Genomic DNA, 26,505 nt, shown 5'->3' with positions numbered 1-26,505 from the left:
TACCAGGATTATCTTGGGGCAACCTGAGAGCTAATTTTCCTGAACAGCTTAAGACTCTGAGAACTCTCCTGAGAGCAGACAAGCCAGGAAAAGCGCATTAATTGGTATGCCTCTAGACATTCCTTGTCTAAAACTTCTTTGTTAGGACCCATCTAGTCCATTCCTCCCATACTCACAGTTTGGTCAACTTCAGAATTGTTCCCTACACTCTCGGTTTCCATAGCCTAGTGGTAAACATCGCAAGTGATGAGGCTTCTACTTCTTCCCTTGAAAGACAATTCCAAAACTCAGTAGACACTATTCACTGGTCTTTCCTGCTATTCAAGCTACAATTGCCTTTTACATTCTATTATCCCTAGGTCTTTAAGAATGAGAGATTCAAATATAACATTTATTTAATAGCACTAAATAGTGAACATAAGAATGGCCATACTAGGTCAGACCAAAGGTCCATCTAGCCTAGTATCCTGTCTGCCAACAGTGGCCAATGCCAGATGCCCCAGAGGGAGGGATCACAACAGGTCATCCTCACGTGATCCCTCTCCTTTCACCCACCTCCAGAGAAACAGAGGCTAGGGATAGCATTCCTGGCTAATAGCCATTGATTATAAAACATGCCTGCCCCAAATACATCAGAGGCAGGCTACCTGACAAGCAATCAGTGGCACCAACATTTAGTGGATGATCAATGCTGTCATGATCATGAGGGTTAGCCAGCAGCCTGGGGACTAAGGGGTTAACTATACCTAACTCAGGTAGAGTTAGCCAATAGGAATGTAGGTAGGAATCTCAAACTAGGACAAAGGAATTTTGGGGTTTACTTCCTTTGTCTCTGGGGGAATTTTCTCTCCAGCTATTGAAGGGGACAGGATGTCTTCTTCTAAAAAAATACACAGTCTGTAAGTAGGATAAAGTTTAGATAAATCCGTTAAGCTTTATTGTTTTATGGTTTGGAAAATGGGATCTAGTGTCTGTGCATTTAAAAATAGGTTTTGCTCTCCTTTGTAACTAAGTTCCTGACCTATGGTAAATTTCTCCCCCATGAGTATATTATTTTGTTACTGTTCCATCTAGTCATTATACTTGCAACAGGAATATTGTGGTGATGATAAAAATTCTTTCTCTTTTCTTTTTATTAACCTGGTATTGGTTAATTTTTGTGTCCTGGTTTGTACTTTAGGGGTGAGATTTCCCAAGTAGTCTCTCCCTGGTTGCTTTATTAATATTTGGGTGGTGGCAGCAGAGATTTTATCCCCAAAATCTAGGTTAAGATTTTGGGGGGAAGTTTTATACCAAAGTCTGGTAGATAAGGTTTTGGGGTACTTTTGCTGGCCCCCACTCCTGCATTTATTGTGCCAGAGTGGGGAAGGAGCCATGACAAATGTGCTAAAGGAGCACACAAGGAAGACAAAGCCATTATGGAGAAGCTAAGAATTCTTTTCAGAAGTCTTAACTGCTGCAGATGTGAGGAAGAACCCTTTCTATTCAGTTCAAACTTTTCTCACCCTGAGTGCAAACTACAAGTCCCACAATGTGATCCAGCATCAGGTGGCCTGATCACATGTCTTTGTAGGACCAACCACAGTTTGGGATTACAGGAAAAACAAACCCATTTACAGGATCATCTTTGAAATCTGGCTTCTGAGTTGCAATGTTTGGAAGACCAAGAAGTGACAGTACATGAAAATGAATGAGTTTTTCAGCCCTTCAGTTGTTTTGCTAGCTGCAACTCCAATTGCGCTTTGGCCCACTTGATTACACCCCTGCATTACACTTGGAGGAGAGGAATGTGATCAGGATTGGTCAACATGGATTCACCAAGGGGAAGTCATGCCTGACCAACCTGATTGCCTTCTATGATGATATAACTGGCTCAGTGAATATGGGGAAAGCAGTGAATGTGATATACCTTGACTTCTTAGCAAAGCTTTTGATACAGTCTCCCATACTATCCTTGCTGACATGGATGAATCGTCTGGATGACTGGACTATAAGGCTAACCGCAAATTGGGCTGCATTAGTAGGAGCATTGCCAGCAGATTAAGGGAAGTGATTATTCCCCTCTATTTGGCATTGGCGAGGACACATCTGTAGTATTACATCAAGTTTGGGGCTGGGGGGAGCATTACAGAAAGGATATGGACAAATTGGAGAAAGTCTAGCAGAAGGCAATGGAAATGATTTGGGGCTGAGGCACGAGACTTGAGAGGATGAGGCAACTGGGTTTATTTAGTCTTCAGAGGAGAAGAATGAGGGCAGATTTGATAGCAGCATTCAACTACCTGAAGGGAGGCTTGAAAGAGGTTGGAGACAGGCTGTTCTCAGGAGTGGCAAATGAGAGAAACAAGAAGCAATGGTCTCAAGATGCAGTGTGGGAGATCTAGATTAGATATTAGAAAACACTATTTCACTAAGGATGGTGAAGCACTGGAATGGACGGCCTAAGGAGGAGGTGAAATCTCCATCCTTTGAGATTTTTAAGTCATGGCTTGACAAAGCCCTTGCTGGGATGATTTAGTTGGGATTGGTCCTGCTTTAAGCAGGGGGTTGGACTAGATGACCTTCTGAGGTCATGTCCAACTAAAATTTTCTATGATTCTAATAAAAAAATAATAACTTTACACCCATTTCTCCCCTCCATTTCCTCATGATTCTAGAGCATTCTTTGGGCAGGGGTTAAGGATGCCTGGAACCATTCAACTAGTTTTTGTTCCAGTGTATGCTTTGTGTGCTGAAATATTAAGTCTCCTCCACCACACCTGTGACCTTCCTTTTTCCTCCTACCTGTAATTTCTTACATGTTGATCTCCCTTTCTTCTCACTGAAAATCATTATTTAAACCCCAGATTGTCACTCAGGGCCGGCCCGAGCCATTCGCATGCCCTGGGCCCCGGGAGTGTGGCGCTGCCCCCAGGAGTGAGACACATGCACAGCCCCGCCCCCGAGTGCCCAGCGCATGCGTGGCACCACCCCGGGCACGCGGAGAATGTGCGGTGCCACCCCCGCCCAACCCGACAGCCCCGCGTGGCACCCCCTACAATGTGGCACCCTGGGCGGTAGCCCAGCTGGCCCATAACTTGGGCTGGCTCTGTTGTCACCTGGCTTCTTTTATTCTGTGTTTGGGAAACTTTCCACTCACTCCATTGCTCTCCGCCCTTCAGAAAACTTGTGAAAGCACCTTCTCTCTGCTGAGCAAACCTACTTCGTGTTACTATTGTTCAGTGAAAGCGTCATCATTTACATCAGGGAAATAAGGGAAACATATCAAAGGGAAAAAAGAACAACCCAGAAAACTATAAACCAGTCAGTTTAACTTCTGTGACAGGGAAGATAATGGAGCAAGTAATTAAGGAATTCATGTGCAATATCTGGAAGATAATAGGGTGATAGGTAACAGCCAGCATGGATTTGTAAAGAACAAATTGTGTCAAACCAATCTGATAGCTTTCTTTGATAGGATATCAAGCCTTGTGGATAAGGGAGAAGGAATGTACGTGATATACCTAGACTTTAGTAAAGTATTTGATATGATCTCCCATGACCTTATCAATAAACTAGGAAAATACAAGCAAGATGGGACTACTATAAGGTGGTTGCATAACTGGTTGGATAACCATTTTCAGAGAATAGTTATTAATGGTTCACAATCCTGCTGGAAGGGCATAACAAGTGGAGTTCCTCAGTGGTCTGTTTTCGGACCAATTCTGTTCAGTATCTTCATCAACGATTGAAATGATGGCATAGAGAGAATGTTTATTAAGTTGACAGATGATACCAAGCTGGGAGGGATCGCAAGTGCTTTGGAGGATAGGGTCAAAATTCAAAATGATTTGGACAAATTAGAGAAATGGTCAGAAGTAAATAGGATAAAGTTTAATAAGGACAAATGCAAAGTACTCCATTTAGGAAGGAACAGTCAGTTTCACACATACAGAATGGGAAGTGACTGTCTAGGAAGGAGTACTGCAGAAAGGGATTTAGGGGTCATAGTACACCACAAGCTAAATATGAGTCAACAGTGTAACACTGTTGCAAAAAAAAAGAGAAAACATTAGTCTGGAACGCATTAACAAGAATGTTGTGAACACGACATGAGGAGTCATTCTTCCACTCTACTCTGTGCTGATTAGGCCTCAATTGGAGTATTTTGTCCAGTTCTGGGTACCACATTTCAAGGAAGATGAGGAGAAATTTCAGAGAGTCCAGAGAAGAGCAACAAAAATTATTAAAGTTCTAGAAAACATGAGCTATGAGGGAAGACAGAAAGAATTGGGCTTGTTTAATTTAGAAAAGAAGACTGACAGGGGACGTGATAGCAGTTTTAAAGTATCTAAAAGGATGTTACAAGGAGGTAGGAGAAAAATTGTTCATCTTGACCTCTGAGGATAGGACAAGAAGCAATGGGCTTAAATTGCCACCAGGGAGGTTTAGGTTGGACATTAGGAAAAACTTCCTGTGAAGTTTTTTAAACACTGGAATAAATTGCCTAGGGAGGTTGTGGAATCTCCATTACTGGAGATATTTAAGAACAGGTTGGATAGACATCTACCAAGGATGATGCTATTTGGTCCTGCAGTGAGGGCAGGGGGCTGGACTTGACGATCTCTCAGGGTCCATTCCAGTTCCCCTGGAGGTTTGCAACAGTACTGTTGGGGGTCCTCAGAAAGTTGAAAATAGAAATTAAAATAAATATATGGATCTTCTCGCACCTAGCACATCCTTCAGATTGCATTGCTTCCTGAGTGGGCTGAGGAATGCGGCTTGGGAAGTAGTGCAGGCTGAGGGACCTTGAGGCACAGCTGTATTGTTTGGGGGGGCGTAAAATTGTAATAGACTGAAAAAGGGTCTGTGTGCTTGAAAAGTTTGGGAGCCACTGATTTACATTAAGTATTTTCTATTGTCCCTAGACCATATGCTTTTAGGCTGGTGACATAAGAGTTAACTTATCTGTTCAGGAGACAGAACTTATTCTGAGTTGGTGTGAAAGATTGTGGGTTTGTCTGCACTTGAAATGTTTACAGTGGCACAGCTGTGCCAGTGGAGCACTTCAGTGTAAACTTTACCTACACTGTTGAGAGGAGGTTTTCCACTAGGGGTATGTCTACACTACAGAGTTTTTCTGGAAAAACATCTGTTTTTCTGGAAAATCTACACTTATGTAGAACGGAGAGTTTTTCCCATAGCGGTAAACCTCTTTCTACGAGGAAGAAGCCTTTTTCCGAAAAAGCTTTTTCAGAAAAAGGCTCATGTGGACGCGGAAGAGAGGCTTTTTCTAAGGAAGAGGCCACTAGGTAGAAGCACAGGGGCCCTGGTGGCCACTCAGTCCACAGTAATCGCAACTGAAATGTAAGATAGCATCCTATCAATGTGGACGCTATCTTTCGAAAAAGCACATTGCTTTTTCGTTGCACTTTTGCTGAGTAGACACTCTTTTTCTAAAAAAGTGTTTCTGGAAGATCTCTTCCAGAAAAGCTTCTTCCATAAGAAGCTTGCAGTTTAGACGTAGCCTTGTATAGGTATTCCATCTCCCTGGACTATGAGAATTCTTCCATTGACCTTACACACTGCCTAATGTGGGTTATATTCACTTATCTACACTAGGAATGTAAAACGTTGTTTAAAAATATAACTGTGTTACCACTAAAAATCCTAGTATTTACACATGCTGCAGGCTGTCCTGCATGAAGCTTATATAAGCTTTATATTGCAGAGACTGCAACAAGCCTCCCTAGGAGTGAGGCCAGCAGTCCCTGACAGTCCTGCTCCTGGAAAGTCAGTATGCAGTGGGGGCCAGGATGGGCCTGTCATAGACAAGTTTTGCAATGACTGGCTGGCTGGAGCAGCCCCTACCTCCAATGGGCCCCATAGGGCTGGAGCAGCCTCCTGCTCAGGGCAGGCGGGGAGCTGCTCCAGCGGTTACCAGTTAACTGGTTAGCCATTTAGCTCCCTAAACTATACCACTCAGAGTTGTTGATTTGTCACAATCTTGAGCAACTAGCCAATTAGCCCGTCATAAGACGGGATTTTCAGGTCTCTCCTCCATGTCGGTCTTCTCTCCTGAGCCTCCGGTCTCTCCCTCCCTCCATCTCTCTCTCAGCTCTCCTCCCCCTCCTGCCTCTCTCTCTCTTTCTCTTCTCCTCCCCCTCCTGCCTCTCACTCTCTCTTTCTCTTCTTCTCCCCTTCCTGACTCTCACTGGGGGGGACCACGGAGCCCAAATGGTCACTTGTGCCACTTGCTCCCATGCAGCGGCCTGGCTGAGTGCGCAGAAGTCAGCCGAGCGCCACAGAGGGTGCAAAGGGGGGCAGGGCTATGACGTACATGGCCAGGCCCTGCCCCCTGGCCATGTATGTCACCGCCCTACCCCCCTTCCCGTGCTGCTGTGGTGCTCGGCTGACTTCTGTCCCGTGCTGCATGGGGACCGCAGTGCCCAAATGGCCGCTTGCGCTGCTTGCTCCCCCACGGCGGCCCGGCTGAGCGGCACAGAAATCAGCTGAGTGCCATGGCGGGAGGCGAAGGATGAGACTCAGGCAACAGCACCACCCAGAGGGAAGAGCCAGGAAGGCAACAGCGCCGCTGTGACGGCTTCTCCTGGGTGCGAGCGCCCCCCTCCCGGCGGGGTAGGGGGGTTCAGCAGACCCGCCGTCTATGATTCCCTGTTTATGTACCGAGGTTAGAGTACGATCACCCGGCCGGGTGTCCAGACCGGGGGTCAGCGAACTCGTTGCCCTGGCCCCTGTTGGGAGGTCCCTGGGTCCTAGTCTAAATGTAGAACAGGGGTCGGGGGAAAGGGGAGCGCCCGGCGGCCTATCCAGGGACAAGGTCCTCGCCGGGAGCGGGGAAAAAGGGATTTAGCATCTTACTGCACAGTTTCAGTTGTCCGTCGTACGCCGCGCTGCGGATGCTCCTGATGGGGCGTGCGGGCGGGTTGAGGCTGGGTGCAGAGGGGTGGGGTGTGGGGGACCCAGGCCCACCCTCTCCACCAGGTCCCAGCCCGGGGCCCTAAGTGGGGGAACAACGGGGACGTTCCTCCCACGACAGGTGGGGACTATCCCCGTAACGCACGTGTCCACGGGCGCAAAAAGGGCCCCGCCCCGGGCTCCTTCCACTCCCCGTTCCTGTTCGCCCCGCTGGCGTGCCTGCCGGAGGTGCTTACCTCGCCCAGAGCGTCGGCCCCGTCCCACTGCCGTCCTGGTGGTTCCGGCCTCGGTCCACCAGTCCTCTAACGAGGTGGGGAGGGTCTCTGCCTGTCTATGGGGTCGGTGGCGGCTCCTCCGTGGGCCGCCCCTAGCCGTCCTGCCCGGCGGCTTTTCAAGCCGCCCGGGCAAGGACGCCGGGGACGTCGGCCCCGCCCCGCTGGGCGCCCTTATGCTCACTGACGTGCGGGCCGGGGCTCGCCGCCCCGCCCCTGCCCCAGCACGGCTCCGTTCAGCCGGCGCGCCATTCGGGCTCCCTGCCTGCCTGCCGCGGGCGCTCCTGGCCCCGCCTTCCCCTGTGTGCGGCAGGGAGCTTCCCTCTGCGTCGGGCTTCTGTCCACCCAGGGTTGCCCCAGTCTCCAGGGCCGCCTGCCCCCCCGCCTGGTGCCGGGGGGGCGGCCCCCACCCCGGGGTAAGTGCGGACCTGGCCAGGTCCGTCATAGCCACCCAGAGGGAACGGCCAGCATTTCAGCATTACAGAGTCTCAGACACTGGGCTACTATATATATGATGTTCTTAGAACAGGAATGTGGAATGAACTCATCCAAGAACTAAGGACCATCCCAAACCTCACCAATTTCTGCTCCTAGTACAAGGTGCTTTCTTTGACCTTCTCATCTTTAACAGAAACACATAACAATTAGTGTATTTATGTGTGTGATTAAAAAAAACCTACATACCACCAAAACAAGATTTTCTACTCCACATGCTACTTCCAATGGGAAGAAATACAAGGGGGAAGGTGCAACAGAGAAGGACCCCTGATTCGTACTGAGAAAGTAGAGCAATCAGCTAATTATCCAAGGTGTCAGTACACGAATGCAAGAATCCTGGGAAACAAGCAGGAAGAACTGGAAGTCCTGGCACAGTCAAAGAGCTATGATTTGATTTGAATAATGGAGACTTGGTGGACTGACTCACATGATTAGAGCACTGCCATGGAAGGGTATACACTGTTCAGGAAGGACAAGCTGGGAAGAAAAGGTTGAGGAGTTGTACTCTTTGTAAGACAGCAGTATGATTGCTCAGAGCTCCAGTATAAACAGGAGAAAAACCTGTTGAGAGTCTTTGGGTTAAGTTTAGAAGCAGGAGCAACAAGATTGATGTTGTGGTGGTGTCTGCTATAGACCACCAAACAATTAACAGAAGCTTCCAGATCACAGGCCCTGGTTCTTATGGGGGACTTCAATCACCTGACATCTGCTGGGAGACCAATACAGCAGTATATAAACAACCCAGAAAGTTTTTGGAGAATGTTGGGGACAGCTTCCTGGTCAAGTGCTGAAAGAACCAACCAGGAGTGATGTTCAGCTTGACCTGCTGCTCACCATCAGGGAGGAATTAGTGAGAATGTAGAAGTGGAAGGCAGTGACCGTGAGATGTTTGAGTTGAGGATCCTGACCAAAGGAAGAGAGGAGAGCAGCAAAATACACACCCTGGACTTCAGAAAAGCAGACTCTGACTCCTTCACATAACTGATGGGCAGGATCCCCTGGGTTGCTAACATGAAGGGGAAAGGGATCCAGGAGAACTGGCTGTATTTTAAGGAAGCCTTATTGAAGGAGCAAGAACAAACCATCATGATGTGCAGTAAAAAAAGCAAATATGGTAGATGACCAGTTTGGCTTAACAATGAAATCTTTGGCAAGCTTAAACACAAAAAGGAAGCTTCCAAGAAGTGGAAACTGGGACAACTGACCAGGGAAGTGTATAAATATATTGCTCATGCATGCAGGGGTGTAATCAGGAAGGCCAAAGAACAACTGGAATTGTAGCTAGCAAGGGATGTGAAAGGTAACAAGAAAGGTTTCTACAGGCATGTTAACAATAAGAGGGAGGTCAGGAAAAGTGTTAGACTCTTACTAGGTGAGGGAGGTAACTTAGGATACGTCTAGACTACATCTGTTTGTTGGAAAAAGCTACACAAAACGTGCTCCGCATTTTGCATAGCTTCTTCTGATACTTTTGTCGGAAGTGGCTTTTCCAATATTTGGCCCATCTAGACTGGGCCAAATGTCTGGAAAAAATCCTCTTTCAAAAGCCCCCTTCTTCCTCATAGAACGAGGAATACAGGGGCTTCTGAAAGAGCATTTCTGCTCTTCTGCAAAAAAAAAGTAGAAGAGTAAATGCGTTCCTTGGACACAGTCTAACCATACCCCTAGTGACAGATGATGTGGGAAAAGCTGAAGTACTCAATGCTTTTTTTTTTTACCTCTGTCTTCACTGACAAGGACAGCTCCCAGACTACTGCACCGGGCAGCAGAGTATGGGAAGGAGGTGGGCAGCCCTCAGTGGAGAAAGAACAGGTTAAGAACTACTTAGAAAACCTAGACATACACAAATCCATGGGGCTGGATCTAAAGCATCTAAGGGTGCTGAGGGAGTTGGCTGATGTGATTGCAGAGTCATTGGCCATTATCTTTGAAAACTCATGGGCTGTGTCTAGACTGGCCAGTTTTTTCCGGAAAATCAGCTGCTTTTCCGGAAAAACTTGCCAGCTGTCTACACTGGCCGCTTGAATTTCCGCAAAAGCACTGACGATCTCCTGTAAGATTGTCAGTGTTCTTGTGGAAATACTATGCTGCTCCCATTCGGGCAAAAGTCCTTTTGTGCAAAACTTTTGTGCAAAAGGGCCAGTGTAGACAGCTCAGATTTGTTTTCCACAAAAAAGCCCCAATGGCGAAAATGGCGATCGGGGTTTTTTTGCGGAAAAGCGCGTCTAGATTGGCACAGACGCTTTTCCGCAAAAAGTGCTTTTGCGGAAAAGCGTCCGTGCCAGTCTAGACATTCTGTTCCGAAAATGCTTTTAATGGAAAACTTTTCCATTAAAAGCATTTCCGGAAAATCATGCCAGTCTAGACGTAGCCGTGGTGATCGGGGGAGGTCCTGGACATCTGGGAAAAGGCAAATATGGTGCCCATCTTTTAAAAAGGGAAGAAGGACAATCCAAGGCATTGCAGACTGGTCACCTCAGTCCCTGGAAAAATCATGGAGGGGATCCTCATGGAATCAATTTTGAAGCACTTGGAAGAGGGGAAGGTGATCAGGAATAATCAACATGGATTCTCCAAGGGTAAGTCATGCCTGATCAACCTGATCGCCTTCTATTATGAGGTGTCTGGCTCTGTAGACATGGGGAACTGGCTTTCTGAATATGGGAAAGGCAATATGTTCACTTTAGCAAAGCTTTTGATACAGTCTCCCATGGTATTCTCACCAGCAAGTTAAAGAAGTATGGATTGGATAAATGGACTGTAAGCTGGATAAAAAGCTGGCTACATTGTTGGACTCAATGTCTGGGTTGGCGGTTGGTATCAAACAGAGTGCCCCAAGGATCGGTTCTGGGGATGGTTTTGTTCAACATCTTCATTAATGACCTGGATGAGGGGATGGGATTGCACCCTCAGCAAGTTTGCAGATTACATTAGTCTAGGCAGAGAGGTAGATATGCTGGAGGGTGGTGAGTCCACAGTGATCTAGACAAATTGGAGATTGGGCCAAAAGAAATCTGATGAGATTCAACAAGGATAAATACAGAATTCTGCACTTTGGACAGAAGAATCCCAAGTATTGTGACAGGCTGGGAACCAAATGGCTGGGGATTACAGTGTATGAAACAAGGCTTACAGGATCTGCCGACGAAGGGTTCTGGGGTTGGCAGTCTAGACTGCCGCACTGTACCAACAAACAGCTGATCGGCACAGCGCAGCAGCCTTTTTGATTTAAATGAAGCAGTGATTATTTAAATCACCGCTTCATTTCCCTTTTTTGAGTAAACTCATCTACGTGGCTCCGTCAACAGAGCCATGTAGTTTAGATACACCCCTGGATTATTGTGTCCAGTTCTGGGCCCCCTACTATAGAAAGGATGTGGATACATTGGAAAGGGTCCATCGAAGGGTGACCAAAATGATGAGGGGGATGGAGCACTATGAGGAGAGGCTGAGGGATTTGGGTTTGTTTAGTCTGCAGAAGAGAAGAGTGAGGGGGGATTTGATAGCAGCCTTCAACTTTCTGAAGGGAGGTTCCAAAGAGGATGGAGAAAGTCTGTTCTCAGTAGTGATGGATGGCAGAACAAGGAGCAATGGTCTCAAGTTACAGTGGGGAAGGTCTCTTCTAACCCTCTGATTTTAAGAGGATGAGAGAACAAATATACAGGATATAGAATCCTAGAAGTGGAAATGACCTTGAGAGGTCATCAAGTCCAGTCCCCTGCCCTCACTGCAGGATCAAGTACCATCTAGATCATCCCTGATAGATGTCGGTCCAACCTGCTCTTAAATATCTCTAGTGATGGAGATTCCACAGCCTCCCTAGGACATTTATTCCAGTGTTTCATCGCTCTGACAGGAAGTTTTTTCTAATGTCTAATCCAGGGGTCAGCAACTTACGGCTTGCGAGGCAAATATGGCTCTCTAGGGAGCCAGATATGGCTCTTCTGGAGCCTCAACTCAGCCCCCTTTGCTTCCCCTGCAGCAAGGGGCCCATGCTGGCTCCCCACAAGACTGGAGCATCAATGCTGGCTTCCTGAGGGGGAGAAAGCCCCGAGGCTCCACACTGGATCTGGCATACAGGGAACAAGCAGAGCAAAAAATGTCTTGGTGCACAGCTCTTTTCTTTCCCTCTGCATGCAGGAAACAAGCAGCAAAAATTGTTCCATGCATAGCACCCTTTTTCATCTCTCTGGGAAACACTTCCCTGGAGGCTTCTGGGGAATGGGAGTGGCAGGAGGCATGTTACAAAGTGCCTGCCACATGGAGCACAAACAAGTACATATCCCCTCACCCCCTTGGCCAGACAGCCCCCTGCCCAAGCCTTCTGGCCAGACACCCCCTGCCCTCTGCTCCTTAGCCAAAATGCCCCCTGGCCAGACAACCCCTTCCCTTCCCCCCTTTCCCCTTCATTTCCTGGCCAGGCAGCCTGCCCCCAGGCCAGACCTCACACCCTCACCCCTTCATACACCCCACCTCCTCCCACCCAGATCCTGCACTCCCATCCCTATCCCATTCACTGGTATCCCTGTCTTGCACACTTAACCCCTCATTTTTGGCTCCATCCCAGAGCCTACTGGGGCCCAGAAAATCCACTAATTGCTGAATCCTAGAAGAGTAAATCTGGCCTAAGGGCTTGTCCACCCCCTCCCCCCCCCACACACACACTATGGGGCTAGAACATCAGGGGAGTGAGATGTTTCAGTTAGGGGTGACAGTGAGGGTTGGAGGGTTTGGGGCTTTTTTTTGCTTCTCACTTGTGTGGTCCCCGACTGATTTTTCTGTGGATCAATGGCCCCCAAACCAAAAAAGGTTCCCCACTCCTGACATAAACCAAGATAATATTGAAGCCTTTTGTGCTGGACATGATACTTTATTTTAAAATGAAGCCTGGCCAACAAGCCCTCAATTAGGGTCCAGCTCCCATCTATCTACTGCATCATAACACTCCTGCACCCCCGCACACACCAACCATGAGCCCATCATACACCTGAACCCCCTGCCCTGAGCCCCTCGTATCCCCAGTTCCCTGCCATAACATTCCTGCACCTCCATACACCCCAACCTTGTGCCTTGAGTCCATCAGACACCCAATCTCCTACCCTGAGCCCCTTGTACACCCCAACCCAGTCTCCAGCACCCCCACATCACCACCCTCCTGCCATAAGATTGACAGAAGACAGCCTGATTGCATGAATGAAGTTGAAGTAGACCAGTTATTATGTAAACTTAAAAAAAGTGTGAAAAGATGTAGCAACAAAAGTCCCATTAAATAAAGTCTGTGAGTACGTTTAATTTATGCTATTATTAATCATTATGTCAATTATTAGTACTATTATGTTATATATTTTCAGTTATGAAAATGGGCATTCTTATACAGCTTTTTGTTGGCAACTTGTTTTTAATTTTTATGTAGTTTGGCTCTTTGGTTTGAAAAGGTTGCCGCCCCCTGGTCTAAACTAAACCACCCTTGGAATTTAAGCACATTGCTTCTTGTCCTATCACATGTGGTAACTTTGTTTACTGCATGACTGGAACACGTGGAGATCCTATGGTAGATGTGCATTAGCAGACTCTGAATAAATGGAGTAATGAAAAGACATACAGGGGAGCATATGTCATACAGTAATTTTCATAAGAGCAATTCCATAATATGAATCAGAATTGATAAGCTATAGAAAGATCACTAAAATACTCAGTTTACAGCTTCTCAGCCAGGGGTTCAAAACAGAGGGTCTGCATCCAAAGACTATATCTAGGGACCTCAAAGTAGAGGAGCAGTGGGTGGACTCTGTTTAGGCCCCAACTACTTAAAACTCTCTAGAGACGTACTGACTTGGGTTTCTCACAGCAATCTCATGGTGGCCAGCAGGAGAAGGTGAATCATATCTGTGAAGGTGTTAATTAACTTGTTGAACAATTTATGTAGGGATGTGTTGTATTCTCTATCATTATGACCATATTAGGTATATTTCTAAAAGTTATGCTTTATCACAATAGTTCTTAACCTTTTCAGACAACTATAACCCTTTAAGGAATCTGATTTGTCCCCCATACCTCAAAGTTTCACTTCACTTAAAAACTACTTACATACAAAATCAAACATAAAATACAAAAGTGTCACAGCACACTATTACTGAAAAATTGCTTACTTTCTCATTTTACCACATATGAAAATAAATCAATTGGAATATAAATATTGCAATTACATAGAGCAGTATAAACAAGTCACTGCCTGTATGAAATTTTAGTTTGCACTGACTTCACTAGTGCTCTTTGTGTAGCCAGTTGTAAAACTAGGCAAATCTCTAGATGAGTTGTTGTGTTCATGGAAGATCTTTAAGTACCCCCGGGGTACACATACCTCTTGCAACCAGACATTAGGGATTTGATGCAAGAACCAGTTGGTAACCACTGTGGCCTGTATTATCTAGGTCAGACTTGATCATAAGGGTCCCTTCTGGCCTTAAAATCTGTGAAGTTCCCTAATACATTAGAATATATGGCATCCATATCCTCAGTCTGATCTCAGCACAGGTGAATCCCTATGTGTTCCCGTGACCACTGTCTCTGTCCTCTCTGAGGCAGAAAGTAAACCCAGAAATAACTGCTGCACTCAGTTATTAAAACCTGCTGCGTAGAGCCAAACTTGTTAGTATAAAGGACCATTCAGGGATCCCTAAGAGAAGTCACACAGGCCTCCCCACATTTTAGTAATAGTACAAACGACCAAATATCCTATGCCATGATTAGGAATCCTTATCAGTGCCTGGCCCAAGTTTATTAATACCAATTTTAGGGTTCCTTTTGCCCCTCCTAGTGCAAGCTTAGAGAGGTGAGTTCCAGTCGGTATCTATATTCATGGATGCCATGATGGTTAGGGCTCTTCTGCTGCATATGGGCTATCCTCTCAGCTTTCCTGTGAATAGTCCCTATTCTGCTCTCTAGGCTGATACCCTAACCACAGATTCATGATAAATTTGGATCTCTTCCTCCTCCCAGCAGTAGCAGTAGCAAAGTGCGCTGTTGCCTAAAATCATGACTGGTGTGGGAAAAGTGAATAAGGAAAAGTTATTTACTTATTCCCACAATAAAAGAACTAGGGGTCACGAAATAAAATTAATACGCAGCAGGTTTAAAATAAACAAAAGGAAGTTTATCTTCACTCAGCACACAGTCAGCCTCTGGAACTCCTTGCCAGAGGATGTGGTGAAGGCTAGGACTTTTACAGGGTTCAAAAAAGAGCTAGATGGACCTAACCTCCATGAATCTATAAATGGGTAGGAATGTTGCCCCTAGCCTCTGTTTGTCTGGAAATGGATGATAGAGGTATCACACGAGGATTACCTGTTGGCTACGTCTAGACTGGCAAGATTTAGCGCAAATACTTGTAATGGAACAGTTTTTCTGTTAAAAGTATTTCCGCAAAAGAGCATCTAGATTGGCATGGATGCTTTTGCGCAAAAAGTGCTTTTGCGCAAAAGCATCCATGCCCAGTATAGATGCGCTTTTGCGCAAGAAAGCACCAATGGCCATTTTAGCCATCGGGATTTCTTGCGCAAAAAATTAAGGTGCCTGTCTACACTGGCCCTCTTGCACAAGTATTCTTGCGCAAGAGGGCTTATTCCTGAGTGGGAGCGTCAAAGTATTTGCGCAAGAAGCACTGAATTCTTACATTAGAACGTCTCTTGTGCAAATTCAAGCGGCCAGTGTAGACAGCTGGCAAGTTTTTGTGCAAAAGTGCCTGCTTTTGTGCAAAATCTTGCCAGTCTAGACACACCCGTTGTGTTTCCTCCCTCCGGGACATCTAGTATTGGCCACTGTCAACAGTCAGGATACTGGGCTAGATAGACTGTTTGGTCTGACCCAGTATGGTCGTTCTTATGTGACTAAACCCTGTGGCTGTGCTCTTCAGCTCAGCCCCTATGCTAGCAACTGGCATGGACATAACCACTTGAAACAGCTGAGCTCCTACAATGAGAGCTGACAGCAGGGATTCAGAGGCAAGATGTCATCCCAGTCCTCTAGCCAGCCAGTTTTCTGGGGCTGGCTCTCCTGCCCCCAAATCAGTTATGGCTTGTGGGGAGAAGGACATATTCATATACATGTGCTGCCAGGGCTCCACATCTGGAAAGCAATGACCACGGAATTATTATAAACATGTAAGAGATAATTTTCTGGAATCTGTTTTCTCAAGTGTTCCAGAACCATTTTGTAGAAGACTCTGAAGATGACCCATAACTATTGTATGCATGCTGCTGCCTGTTTCCTTTTCACAGTTTAGACTGAAGCCAGCCATTTTCAGCTAATGCTAAGCTTCTGGTGCTCAGACTCATAGCTACAACTTTTCCAGTCCTCACCTTGCAGAAGTATTAGCTATAGAGGCAGGACTCTCTCAGCACATAGTCCTGTGAACCCAAGCTCTCCTGTTCCCTTTTTTTCCCCCACAGGATGGATACATCGATTTCATGGAATATGTGGCTGCACTCAGCTTAGTTCTTCGGGGAAAGATGGAACAGAAATTACGTTGGTACTTCAAGCTATATGATGTGGATGGCAATGGTTGCATTGACCGACATGAACTGCTCAACATCATTAAGGTGATAACTCAGGATTTTGTGTACACTTTGGCTCTCATTATTTTGTAAAACAATGGGATGCCCACACTGAATCTCATTGCACTGGTGAAGCAGTGGAGAGTCCAGAGAAGCACCTGATGTGCCACAGTTCTCAGTTCTGGCAGCTTTCCCTCTGACCAGTCCAGTAGAACATACCCTCTTGGTCACACACCAAACTCCTGTGATTTGCTCCAGCAATTGAATATCATCTGTTTAAGCTGCCAGAGTCTGAACTGAGTCCAGGCACTGCCCCTGCCTTAGGATTCTAGACACACTTTCAGGATGCAGTTTCCTTATCAGGCACCCTCTCCAGGTGGTAGAGACCTTGCCACCCAACTTCCTAGCCCCTCTTACCAAGACTGACACCTTCAGACTTCCTCATTGTTCAAACACAATCTCTCCCTGCACTCCAGATGCTGTACGTGTTCTGGGACCCTGGTTTATTTTACCTCCTCAAGGGGCATATGGTAGGCATAGCATATGTCACAGAGAGACTTTATTTGCACAAGTTTCTAAAACATCGTTGCTTTGTCTTTAGTACCTGAGAAAGGCATAGGAAGTAAAGACCCATAGAAAACAACAAATATCCTGAATTCATGCCCCTACTCTAGCTCACCCTTCCATTGGGAGTCCTTTGGGGCCATCTGAATTTAGTTAGGCTAACTATTGACTTAGTTCTAAGTAGCATAGCAGGTCTAAAATACACCAGTAATGAGGTCATTTGATAAGAGGGATCACAGAATAAATTAATGCAACAATCTTGGGGTAGGAAGGGTACAAAAGCCACAACAAGGTGACACTTAACTTGAGAAAAAGACAAGCTTTTAGAAAAAACAAACTTTAGAAAAAGAAAAAGCTTACTAAAAAGTCAGTCAACACAAAATGGTAACATTAAAATCCTTAGAACCAGCGTGCTGGCCATTTCTGTATGAAACCTGCTCAAAGCCAACCTGATAGTTTCTGTTTGTAGAAGTGCTTTTCATCAATAGCACTTGACATAAGGTTTGCAACCTTTGGGGGTGGGGGTAAATGGCCTCCCTATGCTTATCCAAGCCTTTGTTGCCTTGTATTTGGATTACTGCAAAGCACTCTATGAGGCTGCACTTTAAAGTGAACAAGCAATTGAAACTAGTGCTGAACAGAGTGCTGTGTTGATCCAGCAAGATTTTAGCACTGAAGAGCATGTGACACCCTCCCCATGCTTCCATGACTTGTTCTTGGAACAAACTGATTTCCAAGTTCAGGGGGGCTGTGTCTTTTCCGTAAAAGGGATGCAAATTAGACATATCGCAATTGCAAATGAAGCGGGGATTTAAATCTCCCCCACTTCATTAGCATAAAAATGGCTGCCGCTTTTTTCCGGCTCGGAGCTTTTCCGGAAAAAAGCGCCAGTCTAGACGCGGATCTTTCAGAAAATAAAGCCTTTTCCGAAAGATCCCTTATCCCTCATTTTAAAATCCCCGCTTCATTTGCAATTGCGATATGTCTAATTTGCATCCCTTTTACGGAAAAGGGATGCAGTCTAGACACAGCTGGGGTGAATTTTAATCTTTAAAGCTCTAAGTGATTTGGGTTCTGTCTTCTTGCCTCTATCATTGTCTGATTCATGGGCAGTTGTTAGTAGTTGCTTGAGCTAGTACTCTGCTTTCTTGCATGAATGGAATTGGAGGACATGCTCAGAGAGAGCATTTAGTTGCCTATTGCATCCACCAATCTTCAAGGCATACTGTTGGGTGGGGGGCAACCCAGGCTTTTCCTGTGGAAGCAGTGGGTGGGAGTGGTGAAACACCTTTGCTCTTAGTGACACTATTTGTGTGTGTTTTATATTCTGAGCCTGCATTATGAAGGGCGTGATTGGTCAATCTCGCCGATGGTCCCATGGCAGATTAACCCTGGGCCAGCTGCTCAGTTCCTGCTCTTCTCTTCCAGGCTATTCGTGCTATTAATGGCTGTGACCATGAAACTAGTGCAGAGGAGTTCACCAACCGAGTCTTCAATAAGATTGATGTCAATGGCGATGGTGAGATTCCTGTCTTTGCCCTCTGACTTAGCTCATCCTGTGGCCTCTTACACTTTAGCTTGCCATTAATACACTCAGAAACAGTCTCCTTCAATAGCCTTCAAACTAACTTTATACTTTGATAAGATCTCACACATTTTTCCCTGTATGCCCTTTCCTCTAAGCTTCCCTCATTTAATCCTTTCCTTTCTGAATATTCTATAGATTGACAATGATTGTATTATCCTCCTTTGAGTGTTTAGTTATCAAGTCCTATATCAGCCACTCCATTATCTTAGCTAGGATCCTTGTCAAACTGAAAGGCTTATAATTACCTGAGTATTTACCAGAGTGAGTGGGGACGGTTTGGGGGGTTTGTGAAGATGGGGGAGATCAATGAGATGGGAAAAGTTTGAGATCAGAGAGCATGGAGCAGTGAGCTCATGGACAACTTTTTGAGCTGGACACAAATGAAAGGGAATCATAGAATCATAGAATACTAGGACTGGAAGGGACCTCGAGAGGTCATCGAGTCCAGTCCCCTGCCCCCATGGCAGGACCAAATACTGTCTAGATCATCCCTGGTAGACATATATCTAACCTACTATTAAATAGCTCCAGAGATGGGGATTCCACAATCCCCCTGAGTAATTTATTCCAGTGTTTAACTACCCTGACAGTTAGGAACTTTTTCCTAATGTCCAACCTAAACCTCCCTTGCTGCAGTTTAAGCCCATTGCTTCTTGTTCTATCCTAAGAGGCCAAGATGAACACATTTTCTCCCTCCTACTTATGACACCCTTTTAGATACCTGAAAACGGATATCATGTGTCCCCTCAGTCTTCTCTTTTCTAAACTAAACAAACCCAATTCTTTCAGCCTTCCTTCATAGGTCATATTCTCTAGACCTTTAATCATTCTTGTTGCTCTCCTCTGGACCCTCTCCAATTTCTCCACATCTTTCTTGAAATGCGGTGCCCAGAACTGGACACAATACTCCAACTGAGGCCTAACCAGCACAGAGTAGAGCAGAAGAATGACTTCTCGTTTCTTGCTCACAACACACCTGTTCATGCATCCCAGAATCATGTTTGATTTTTTTGCAGCAGCATCACACTGCTGACTCATATTCAGCTTGTGGTCCACTATAACCCCTAGATCCCTTTCTGCCGTACTCCTTCCCAGACAGTCGCTTCCCATTCTGTATGTGTGAAACTGATTATTCCTTCCTAAGTGGAGCACTTTGCATTTGTCTTTATTAAACTTAATCCTGTTTACCTCAGACCATTTCTCCAATTTGTCCAGATCATTTTGAATTACGACCCTATCCCCTAGAGCAGTCGCAACCCCTCCCAGCTTGGTATCATCTGCATACTTAATTAGCGTACTTTCTATGCCAATATCTAAATTGTTGATGAAGATATTGAACAGAGCCGGTCCCAAAACAAACCCCTGCGGAACCCCACTTGTTATACCTTTCCAGCAGGATTGTGAACCATTAATAACTACTCTTTGAGTACGGTTATCCATCCAGTTATGCACCCACATTATAATAGCCCCATCTAAGTTGTACTTGCCTAGTTTATTGATAAGACTATCATGCGAGACCGTATCAAACGCCTTACTAAAGTCTAGGTATACCATATCCACCGCTTCTCCCTTATCCACAAGACTCGTTATCCTATCAAAGAAAGCTATCAGATCGGTTTGACATGATTTAGTCTTTACAAATCCATGCTGGCTGTTCCCTATCACCTTGCCACTTTCCATGTGTTTACAGATGATTTCTTTAATTACTTGCTCCATTATCTTCCCTGGCACAGAAGTTAAACTAGCTGGTCTATAGTTTCCCGGATTGTTCTTATTTCCCTTTTTATAAATGAGCACTATATTTGCCCTTTTCCAGTTTCAGGAATCTCTCCTGTCTCCCATGATTTTTCAAAGATGATAGCTAGAGGCTCAGATGCCTCCTCTATCAGCTCCTTGAGTATTCTAGGATGCATTTCATCAAGCCCTGGTGACTTGCAGGCATCTAACTTTTCTAGGTGATTTTTAACTTGTTATTTTTTTTATTTTATCTTCTAGACCTCCCCCCTTCCCACTAGCATTCACTATGTTAGGCATTCCTTCAGACATCTTGGTGAAGACCGAAACAAAGAAGTCATTAAGCATCTCTGCCATTTCCAAGTTTCCTGTTACTGTTTCTCCCTCCTCACTGACCAGTGGGCCTACCCTGTCCTTGGTCGTCTTCTTGCTTCTTATGTATTTATAAAAAGTCTTCTTGTTTCCCTTTATTCCCGTAGCTAGTTTGAGCTCATTTTGTGCCTTTGCCTTTCTAATCTTGCCCCTGCATTACTGTGTTGTTTGCCTATATTCATCCTTTGTAATTTGTCCTACTTTCCATTTTTTATATGACTCCTTTTTTATTTTTAGATCATGCAAGATCTCGTGGTTAAGCCACGGCGGTCTTTTGCCATATTTTCTATCTTTCCGACACAGCGGAATAGCTTGCTTTTGGGCCCTTAACAATGTCTCTTTGAAAAACTGCCAACTCTCATCAGTTGTTTTTCCCCAGTCTTGATTCCCATGGGACCTTACCTATCAGCTCTCTGAGCTTACCAAAATCCTCCTTCTCGAAGCCTGTGAGAGTGACAGAGTTAGGGTTGGGGTCATTCTCACAGGCTCCAGTATGTGGCAACAAAATTAATAAAACACCATGCTGTCTCAGCCAGCCCTGTCACCTCCACATGAGTGCAGCTGCATGGCTCTCCAGAAGAGGTGAGCTGGAGAAGCACCTTTTGTGCACGGCCGCACAGGTGCACACCTTACTGGGAACTATAGTCTTGAAGGTTTTCAGGTTCAGAAAAGGTCTACTTGAATGTCTGGGGAAAGGAGAATCCATTTCATGTCATGAGACTAAAAGAGCTTGGCTTGTGCACCCTAACAAAATCAAGGCAGAAAGTGGATCTGTTTGGCCTTCATAAATACATCAGGGGAGAAACACAAAACAGGGAGATGAACTATGTTTAAGCAATGTTGGTACAAGAACATATGGGTATTAAGTGGACATTTAATAAACGTAGGATGGAAATTAGAAGGTTTCAGACTATCAGCAGAATGAGGTTCTCAGTCTTCCAATAGGAGTAGTGAATGCAAACGAACTAGCTTGGAACTAGGTAGATCTTGAAACATTCTTAAGATTATATGACAGAATTTCCTGGAATTATAGAGAACAGATCTGATGACCCAGGAAGTCCCTTCCAGTCCTTTGTCCCTAATGTGAGGTTTCCTGCCTCTTTCCCATAAGCATCTGTTGGAGAAAGACACTAGAATAGATAAACCGTGAGTCTGATCTGATCTTTCAGTTCCTGTGTTTCTGGAGTCCAGCAGCCCCAGCAATCTCTCTGTCTCCAGCATTGCACAGGATCTAGCCTTTTGAAACAGGAGAGGGAGATATTGGCAAAAATCCAATAATTTTTTCCCTCCATATTTATGTAGGGTGTCGAGTTGGTGCCAAACATTTTCCAAAAGAAAAAGCGGAGAAACCAGGGTCCCAGCTAAATGGGGACTGAGGGAATTGGAGTGCAGTATAATAAAAAGACAGCTGGGCAGGGGCAGGCAATAGAGCAATAAGAGGTATGTCACTTTAGCTTAAATAGAGTTTTTGGCCTCTTCTCCTCTGGCCTTCCCTCTCTTTCTCCTGTTCCTCCAACATAAGCCCTGCTCAGTGGTCACCCTGAGAATTCCAAAAGAGGCCCGTTCCCTGAACATTTCCATGCAGCTCTGAGCTGCCTTGCCTGCATAGAGCCTCTCTAAGCTGCTGTTGTGCACTGTCTGCTTCTGTTGCTTCTTAGTTTGAAAGGGCAGGAGCCAGCAGTGGGGGAGATAGGCATAGTAATACTTCAGGCTACCCAGGAGAGACTCAGGTCAGTCAGGCTACGTCTAGACTGGCATGATTTTCTGGAAATGTTTTTAACAGAAAAGTTTTCCGTTAAAAGCATTTTCGGAAAAGAGCATCTAGATTTGCATGTCTGTGGCCAATCTAGACACGCTTTTGCGCAAAAAAAGCCCCGATTGCCATTTTCACGATCGGGGCTTTTTTGCGCAAAACAAATTTCAGCTGTCTATACTGGCCCTTTTGCGCAAAAGGGACTTTTGCCCGAATGGGAGCAGCATAGTATTTCCGCAAAAGGCACTGATTTCTTACAGTAGGAAGTCAGTGCTTTTGCGGAAATTCAAGCGGCCAGTGTAGACAGCTGGCAAGTTTTTCCGGAAAAGCGGCTGATTTTCCGGAAAAACTGGCCAGTCTAGACAGAGCCTCACTGTTTAGAGTATTCTCTCCATGGCCCTTCTGTCTTGGCCCAACAGAGCTTCCTTTCTGCATGGCACAGGCCCCAAGGTCAGAGTTGCATGGAGATAAAGGATGCTCCAGACATGCCAGTTCTGGTGGCTTCAAATGGGTGGGCTGTTTGGTACTTCTGACTATTGACTCTGAAAAGTGAGGGCTCATGGTGCAGAAAGCAATTATGCCCACCTTTCTCTGCCCCAGACATGAATGAGAGTGACCCTGGTGTAATCTGTCTCTGTTTGAAACAGGTGAGCTTTCCCTAGAAGAGTTTGTAGAAGGAGCCAGGAAAGATGAGGAGTTCATGGAGGTGATGATGAAGAGCTTGGACCTGTCACATATCGTGACCATGATCAATGTCCGTCGGCACAGTGTCTAGAGCCTTCGGGTGGCGGGGGGGAGGCCTATGAAAGAGAGCTTGTTGGGAGTGCAACAAGGGAAAGAAGGTGTGATGAGAATAAAACAGATAATGGTATGTGGGTTGGGAGAGATGTGTATGTCTGTTTACTTGCACACATTTTACAATTCTGATATGTACACATAACTCTGATTCAGTGTGTGGCTATCTGATTGGCATTTTGCACCACAAGGGCCAAGGTGCACAGCTTTCTCCCCTCTTCCTGCCCCAGATTGCTCTGACATGCACTAATGGCCTGATAGCATGTTGCCCTCTCTTGTCTAAGTGAGGTCCACAGGTGTAGTAGTTTGGCAACCTATCAGAACTGGTCCTGCTCATACAAAGCCAACTAGCTAGTAGAAACAAATTAACCACTCAGGTAGGAATTTCCCAAACTTTTTACTAAGGTGACCCATCAACTGCATTTTTATCTTTTGTATAGCCCCTCCCCAAGCTTCATATATATATATATATTCATCCTCATTCCTGATACTTCCTTGCCTGATATAGCAGAGAGGCCATAACTGGAAAGGCTGCTGTGCACTCACCCCCACAACAGTGGCTCCTGTCTCCCAAGACTAGGCCTGATTCCCAACTCCAGCTGTTGCAATTCAGGTTTGGCCCAGTCATCCCCCAGCCATGATGGAAGAGAGACACAGCCATATTTGAGTGAGAGGTGCTATGACCCCATGCACCTGGTAACAATGCCCAGTAGGGGTGCCAGACCCACATTATGGGATGGGAGTGACTTCCCCAGGCCAGAAGAAGTGTATGTTTGCTTAGAACGCCATGATCTATTTAGAACCTTCCCATGATCCATTAGTAAATTACATCTCGCCATAGGGGGAAGCACTGTCCAAAGAGCAATGGAGATGGGTCCTCTTTCCTGCTGACTCCTAAGGGGCTGAATTGTACTGGGAACTGTTGTTAGTGTTGTTTGCAGCTTTTGCCAGAACATGCAACACTTGCACCTGACTAAACATGCAAAGTGCAGTTACACTTTCTCTACCCAATCTGGAAAGCCAAAAGCAATAGCCCAGTGAGGTAGCCCTCTCTGGTCTTTGCACCTTTTTGTGCTCTTGTACCTGAAGCAATGGTCTAATTACTCATAATTACTCTACTGAAGTCAGGTGAGTCCTTTGTTTTCTTTTCAATGCATGAAAATTTAACCCTCATGAAATTTCTCAGTGGATAATTGTGGTTCACTCTGTTGGATTTTGCTAATCCAGAGAGATCAGGGCACAATTATTTTTCAAATATGAGTTTCCTCTGCAAGGTACATTTAGTGCTTCCCTATGTAATTTGGGGGCTGAGGTGGCATCTATGACAAGAGTGATGCTGCAATTTTCCTTCTGGCTAGGTGCCATTGGATGTCACAGAACTCTGGGTAGGATGCAGTGGTAGAGAATTCCTAGTGACCCTGAACCCTTGCATCAGAGAATACCAAGTGAACTGTGACCCCTGCTGCTGAGCTGTGCATAGGAAGAGGTGCACACCAGCATTTGCTGAACTAGGAAAATCTAGTCTTTTGCTTTTATAGGACACTAAGGAACTTTTCATATATGCTGATGATATTCAAGAGAAATCATTAAATAGTTACAGATGCTTGTTGTATCATGTACTGAGTAGCACTACATGTTTATGAGCCAATATAATACTCTTGGCATGTGCCCAAACACAAATACACCCGACCCCATACTAAGTTAGGCTAGTTGTAAGTATGTATTTATTTTTGCACTGTGTAAATCTAAAAGAGCTGACATGTCTTTATTACCTGCACCTCACCTCTTTTCACAGCATCCATCACATCAGTGAATCTTTGCACTAACAAGGCAATGGGCAAAACATGGCTTTATTAAGCTCAGAAGGATGGTGCTGTGTTTAGACTCATTATTCCTCTTCTTTTTTGTTGTTGGAGAATTTTACAGTTTGCCTGTTGTCTCTGTGTCCAGTCCATCCTGTGACTGCTGGACCTTGCAAGGCATGTGCCTTTATTAGGAAGTTTTGTTGTTTTGAGGGGATGGGGATGATTTGTAAATAGCAAGTGACTTTTGGAAATATTTTGCTTTGTACAGTTAAGAATAAAAAATTCTATACATCAAACCTCACTCATGACTGTGCCTTTCATCAGTAGAACTGTGAGCAGGTGTTGGGAATGTGTGATCACCATACTGAGAAGACAAATTTAATGCTATGTATTTCATCTCCCAAAGTATGGTAAATAGTCATAAAGCAATTCATCATCATTCCATGATGGAAACACTCCCCCCCTCCCATCTCAAATAGCCTCTATCTGCCCAATACTCTGCCTGGAATAAAAGTGATTTGGGGCAAAGACTTGATTTTAAAATAGGTTTTATTTGAGCCTTCATGCCTCAGATTAGGTCTACACCAGGCATGTCCAAAGTCCGGCCCGCGGGCCAATTGCGGCCCGTGTTCCGGTTTAATACGGCCCCCCAGGTAATTTGGCAATATCTATCTTTTATGGCCCCCAACGAATCCATATGTATTGAGATGAATACATTGTAAAATCTCAGTTAATGTCAGTTGGTCTAAATCAGTTATAAATATATTTGGACACAACATGTATACTTGGTGTTATGTTCCTGTTCATATTTTTTGAACTTAAAAGTTGACAGACAACCTTTATTACCAATAATATGTAATGTACTTTACAATGTTCCTGACGTATATTTCAGCTTCCTGGATTTTTTTTTCATCTGGCCTTCAGATATGGAAGGCAGAGTGATTTAACACCTGTTTAGATTTGTCATCCATGTGATGAAATGAAAAGTATGCCGTTTGCAATAAACTTTGCATAAAATAGTTAATTTGCATTTAATTTTAATGGTTCAAAGAATGTCAGGCAAAATGGTCGGCCCTCATGCATGTTCACTTCATCAAATCTGGCCCTCGTTGAAAAAAGTTTGGACACCCCTGGTCTACACTATCGGGCTATGTCTAGACTGGCATGATTTTCCTCAAATGCTTTTAACAGAAAAGTTTTTCTGTTAAAAGCATTTGCGGAAAAGAGCGTCTAGATTGGCATGGACGCTTTTCCACAAAAGCACTTTTTGTGGAAAAGCGTCCGTGCCAATCTAGACGCGGTTTTGCGCAATAAAGTCCCGATCACCATTTTTGCCATCGGGGCTTTTTTGTGCAAAACAATACCGCGTTGTCTACACTGGCCCTCTTCCACAAAAGCATTTGCACAAGAGGGCTTTTTCCCGAATGGGAGCAGCATAGAATTTTTCCGCAAGAATACTGACAATCTTACATGAGATCGTCAATTTTCTTGCAGAAAGTCAAGCGGCCAGTGTAGACAGCTGGCAAGTTTTTGCACAAAAGCACTTGCTTCTGCGGAAAAACTTGTCAGTCTAGATGCAGCCTAGGTGTGGTTTTTTGTTTTTTTTTTTGTTTGTTTTTGTTTTTTTTTCAGAAAAAGTTATGCAAAATGCGTA

General features: G+C 45.2%; 1 protein-coding gene across 2 annotated transcripts in view; it reads left to right on the top strand.

Annotated features, from left to right (window-relative positions):
• The window catches only part of LOC102455136 (guanylyl cyclase-activating protein 1-like), a 45,241-nt gene extending 19,912 nt beyond the window's left edge, over positions 1–25,329 (top strand). The window contains exons 2-4 of one of the 2 annotated variants that reach the window (XM_006120744.4): positions 16,136–16,285; positions 18,233–18,323; positions 22,899–25,329. In XM_006120744.4, coding sequence (XP_006120806.1) covers positions 16,136–16,285; positions 18,233–18,323; positions 22,899–23,026 — 369 coding nt within the window. In that variant the 3' untranslated portion in view covers positions 23,027–25,329. The remainder of the gene's footprint in view (positions 1–16,135; positions 16,286–18,232; positions 18,324–22,898) is intronic. The other variant, XM_075918360.1, reaches the window with a different exon arrangement.
• Positions 25,330–26,505: the final 1,176 nt, after the last annotated feature.

The sequence above is a fragment of the Pelodiscus sinensis genome, unplaced genomic scaffold, assembly GCF_049634645.1.
Source record: "Pelodiscus sinensis isolate JC-2024 unplaced genomic scaffold, ASM4963464v1 ctg78, whole genome shotgun sequence".
Taxonomy (NCBI): domain Eukaryota; kingdom Metazoa; phylum Chordata; order Testudines; family Trionychidae; genus Pelodiscus; species Pelodiscus sinensis.
This window is presented reverse-complemented; position numbering and strand designations above follow the sequence as displayed.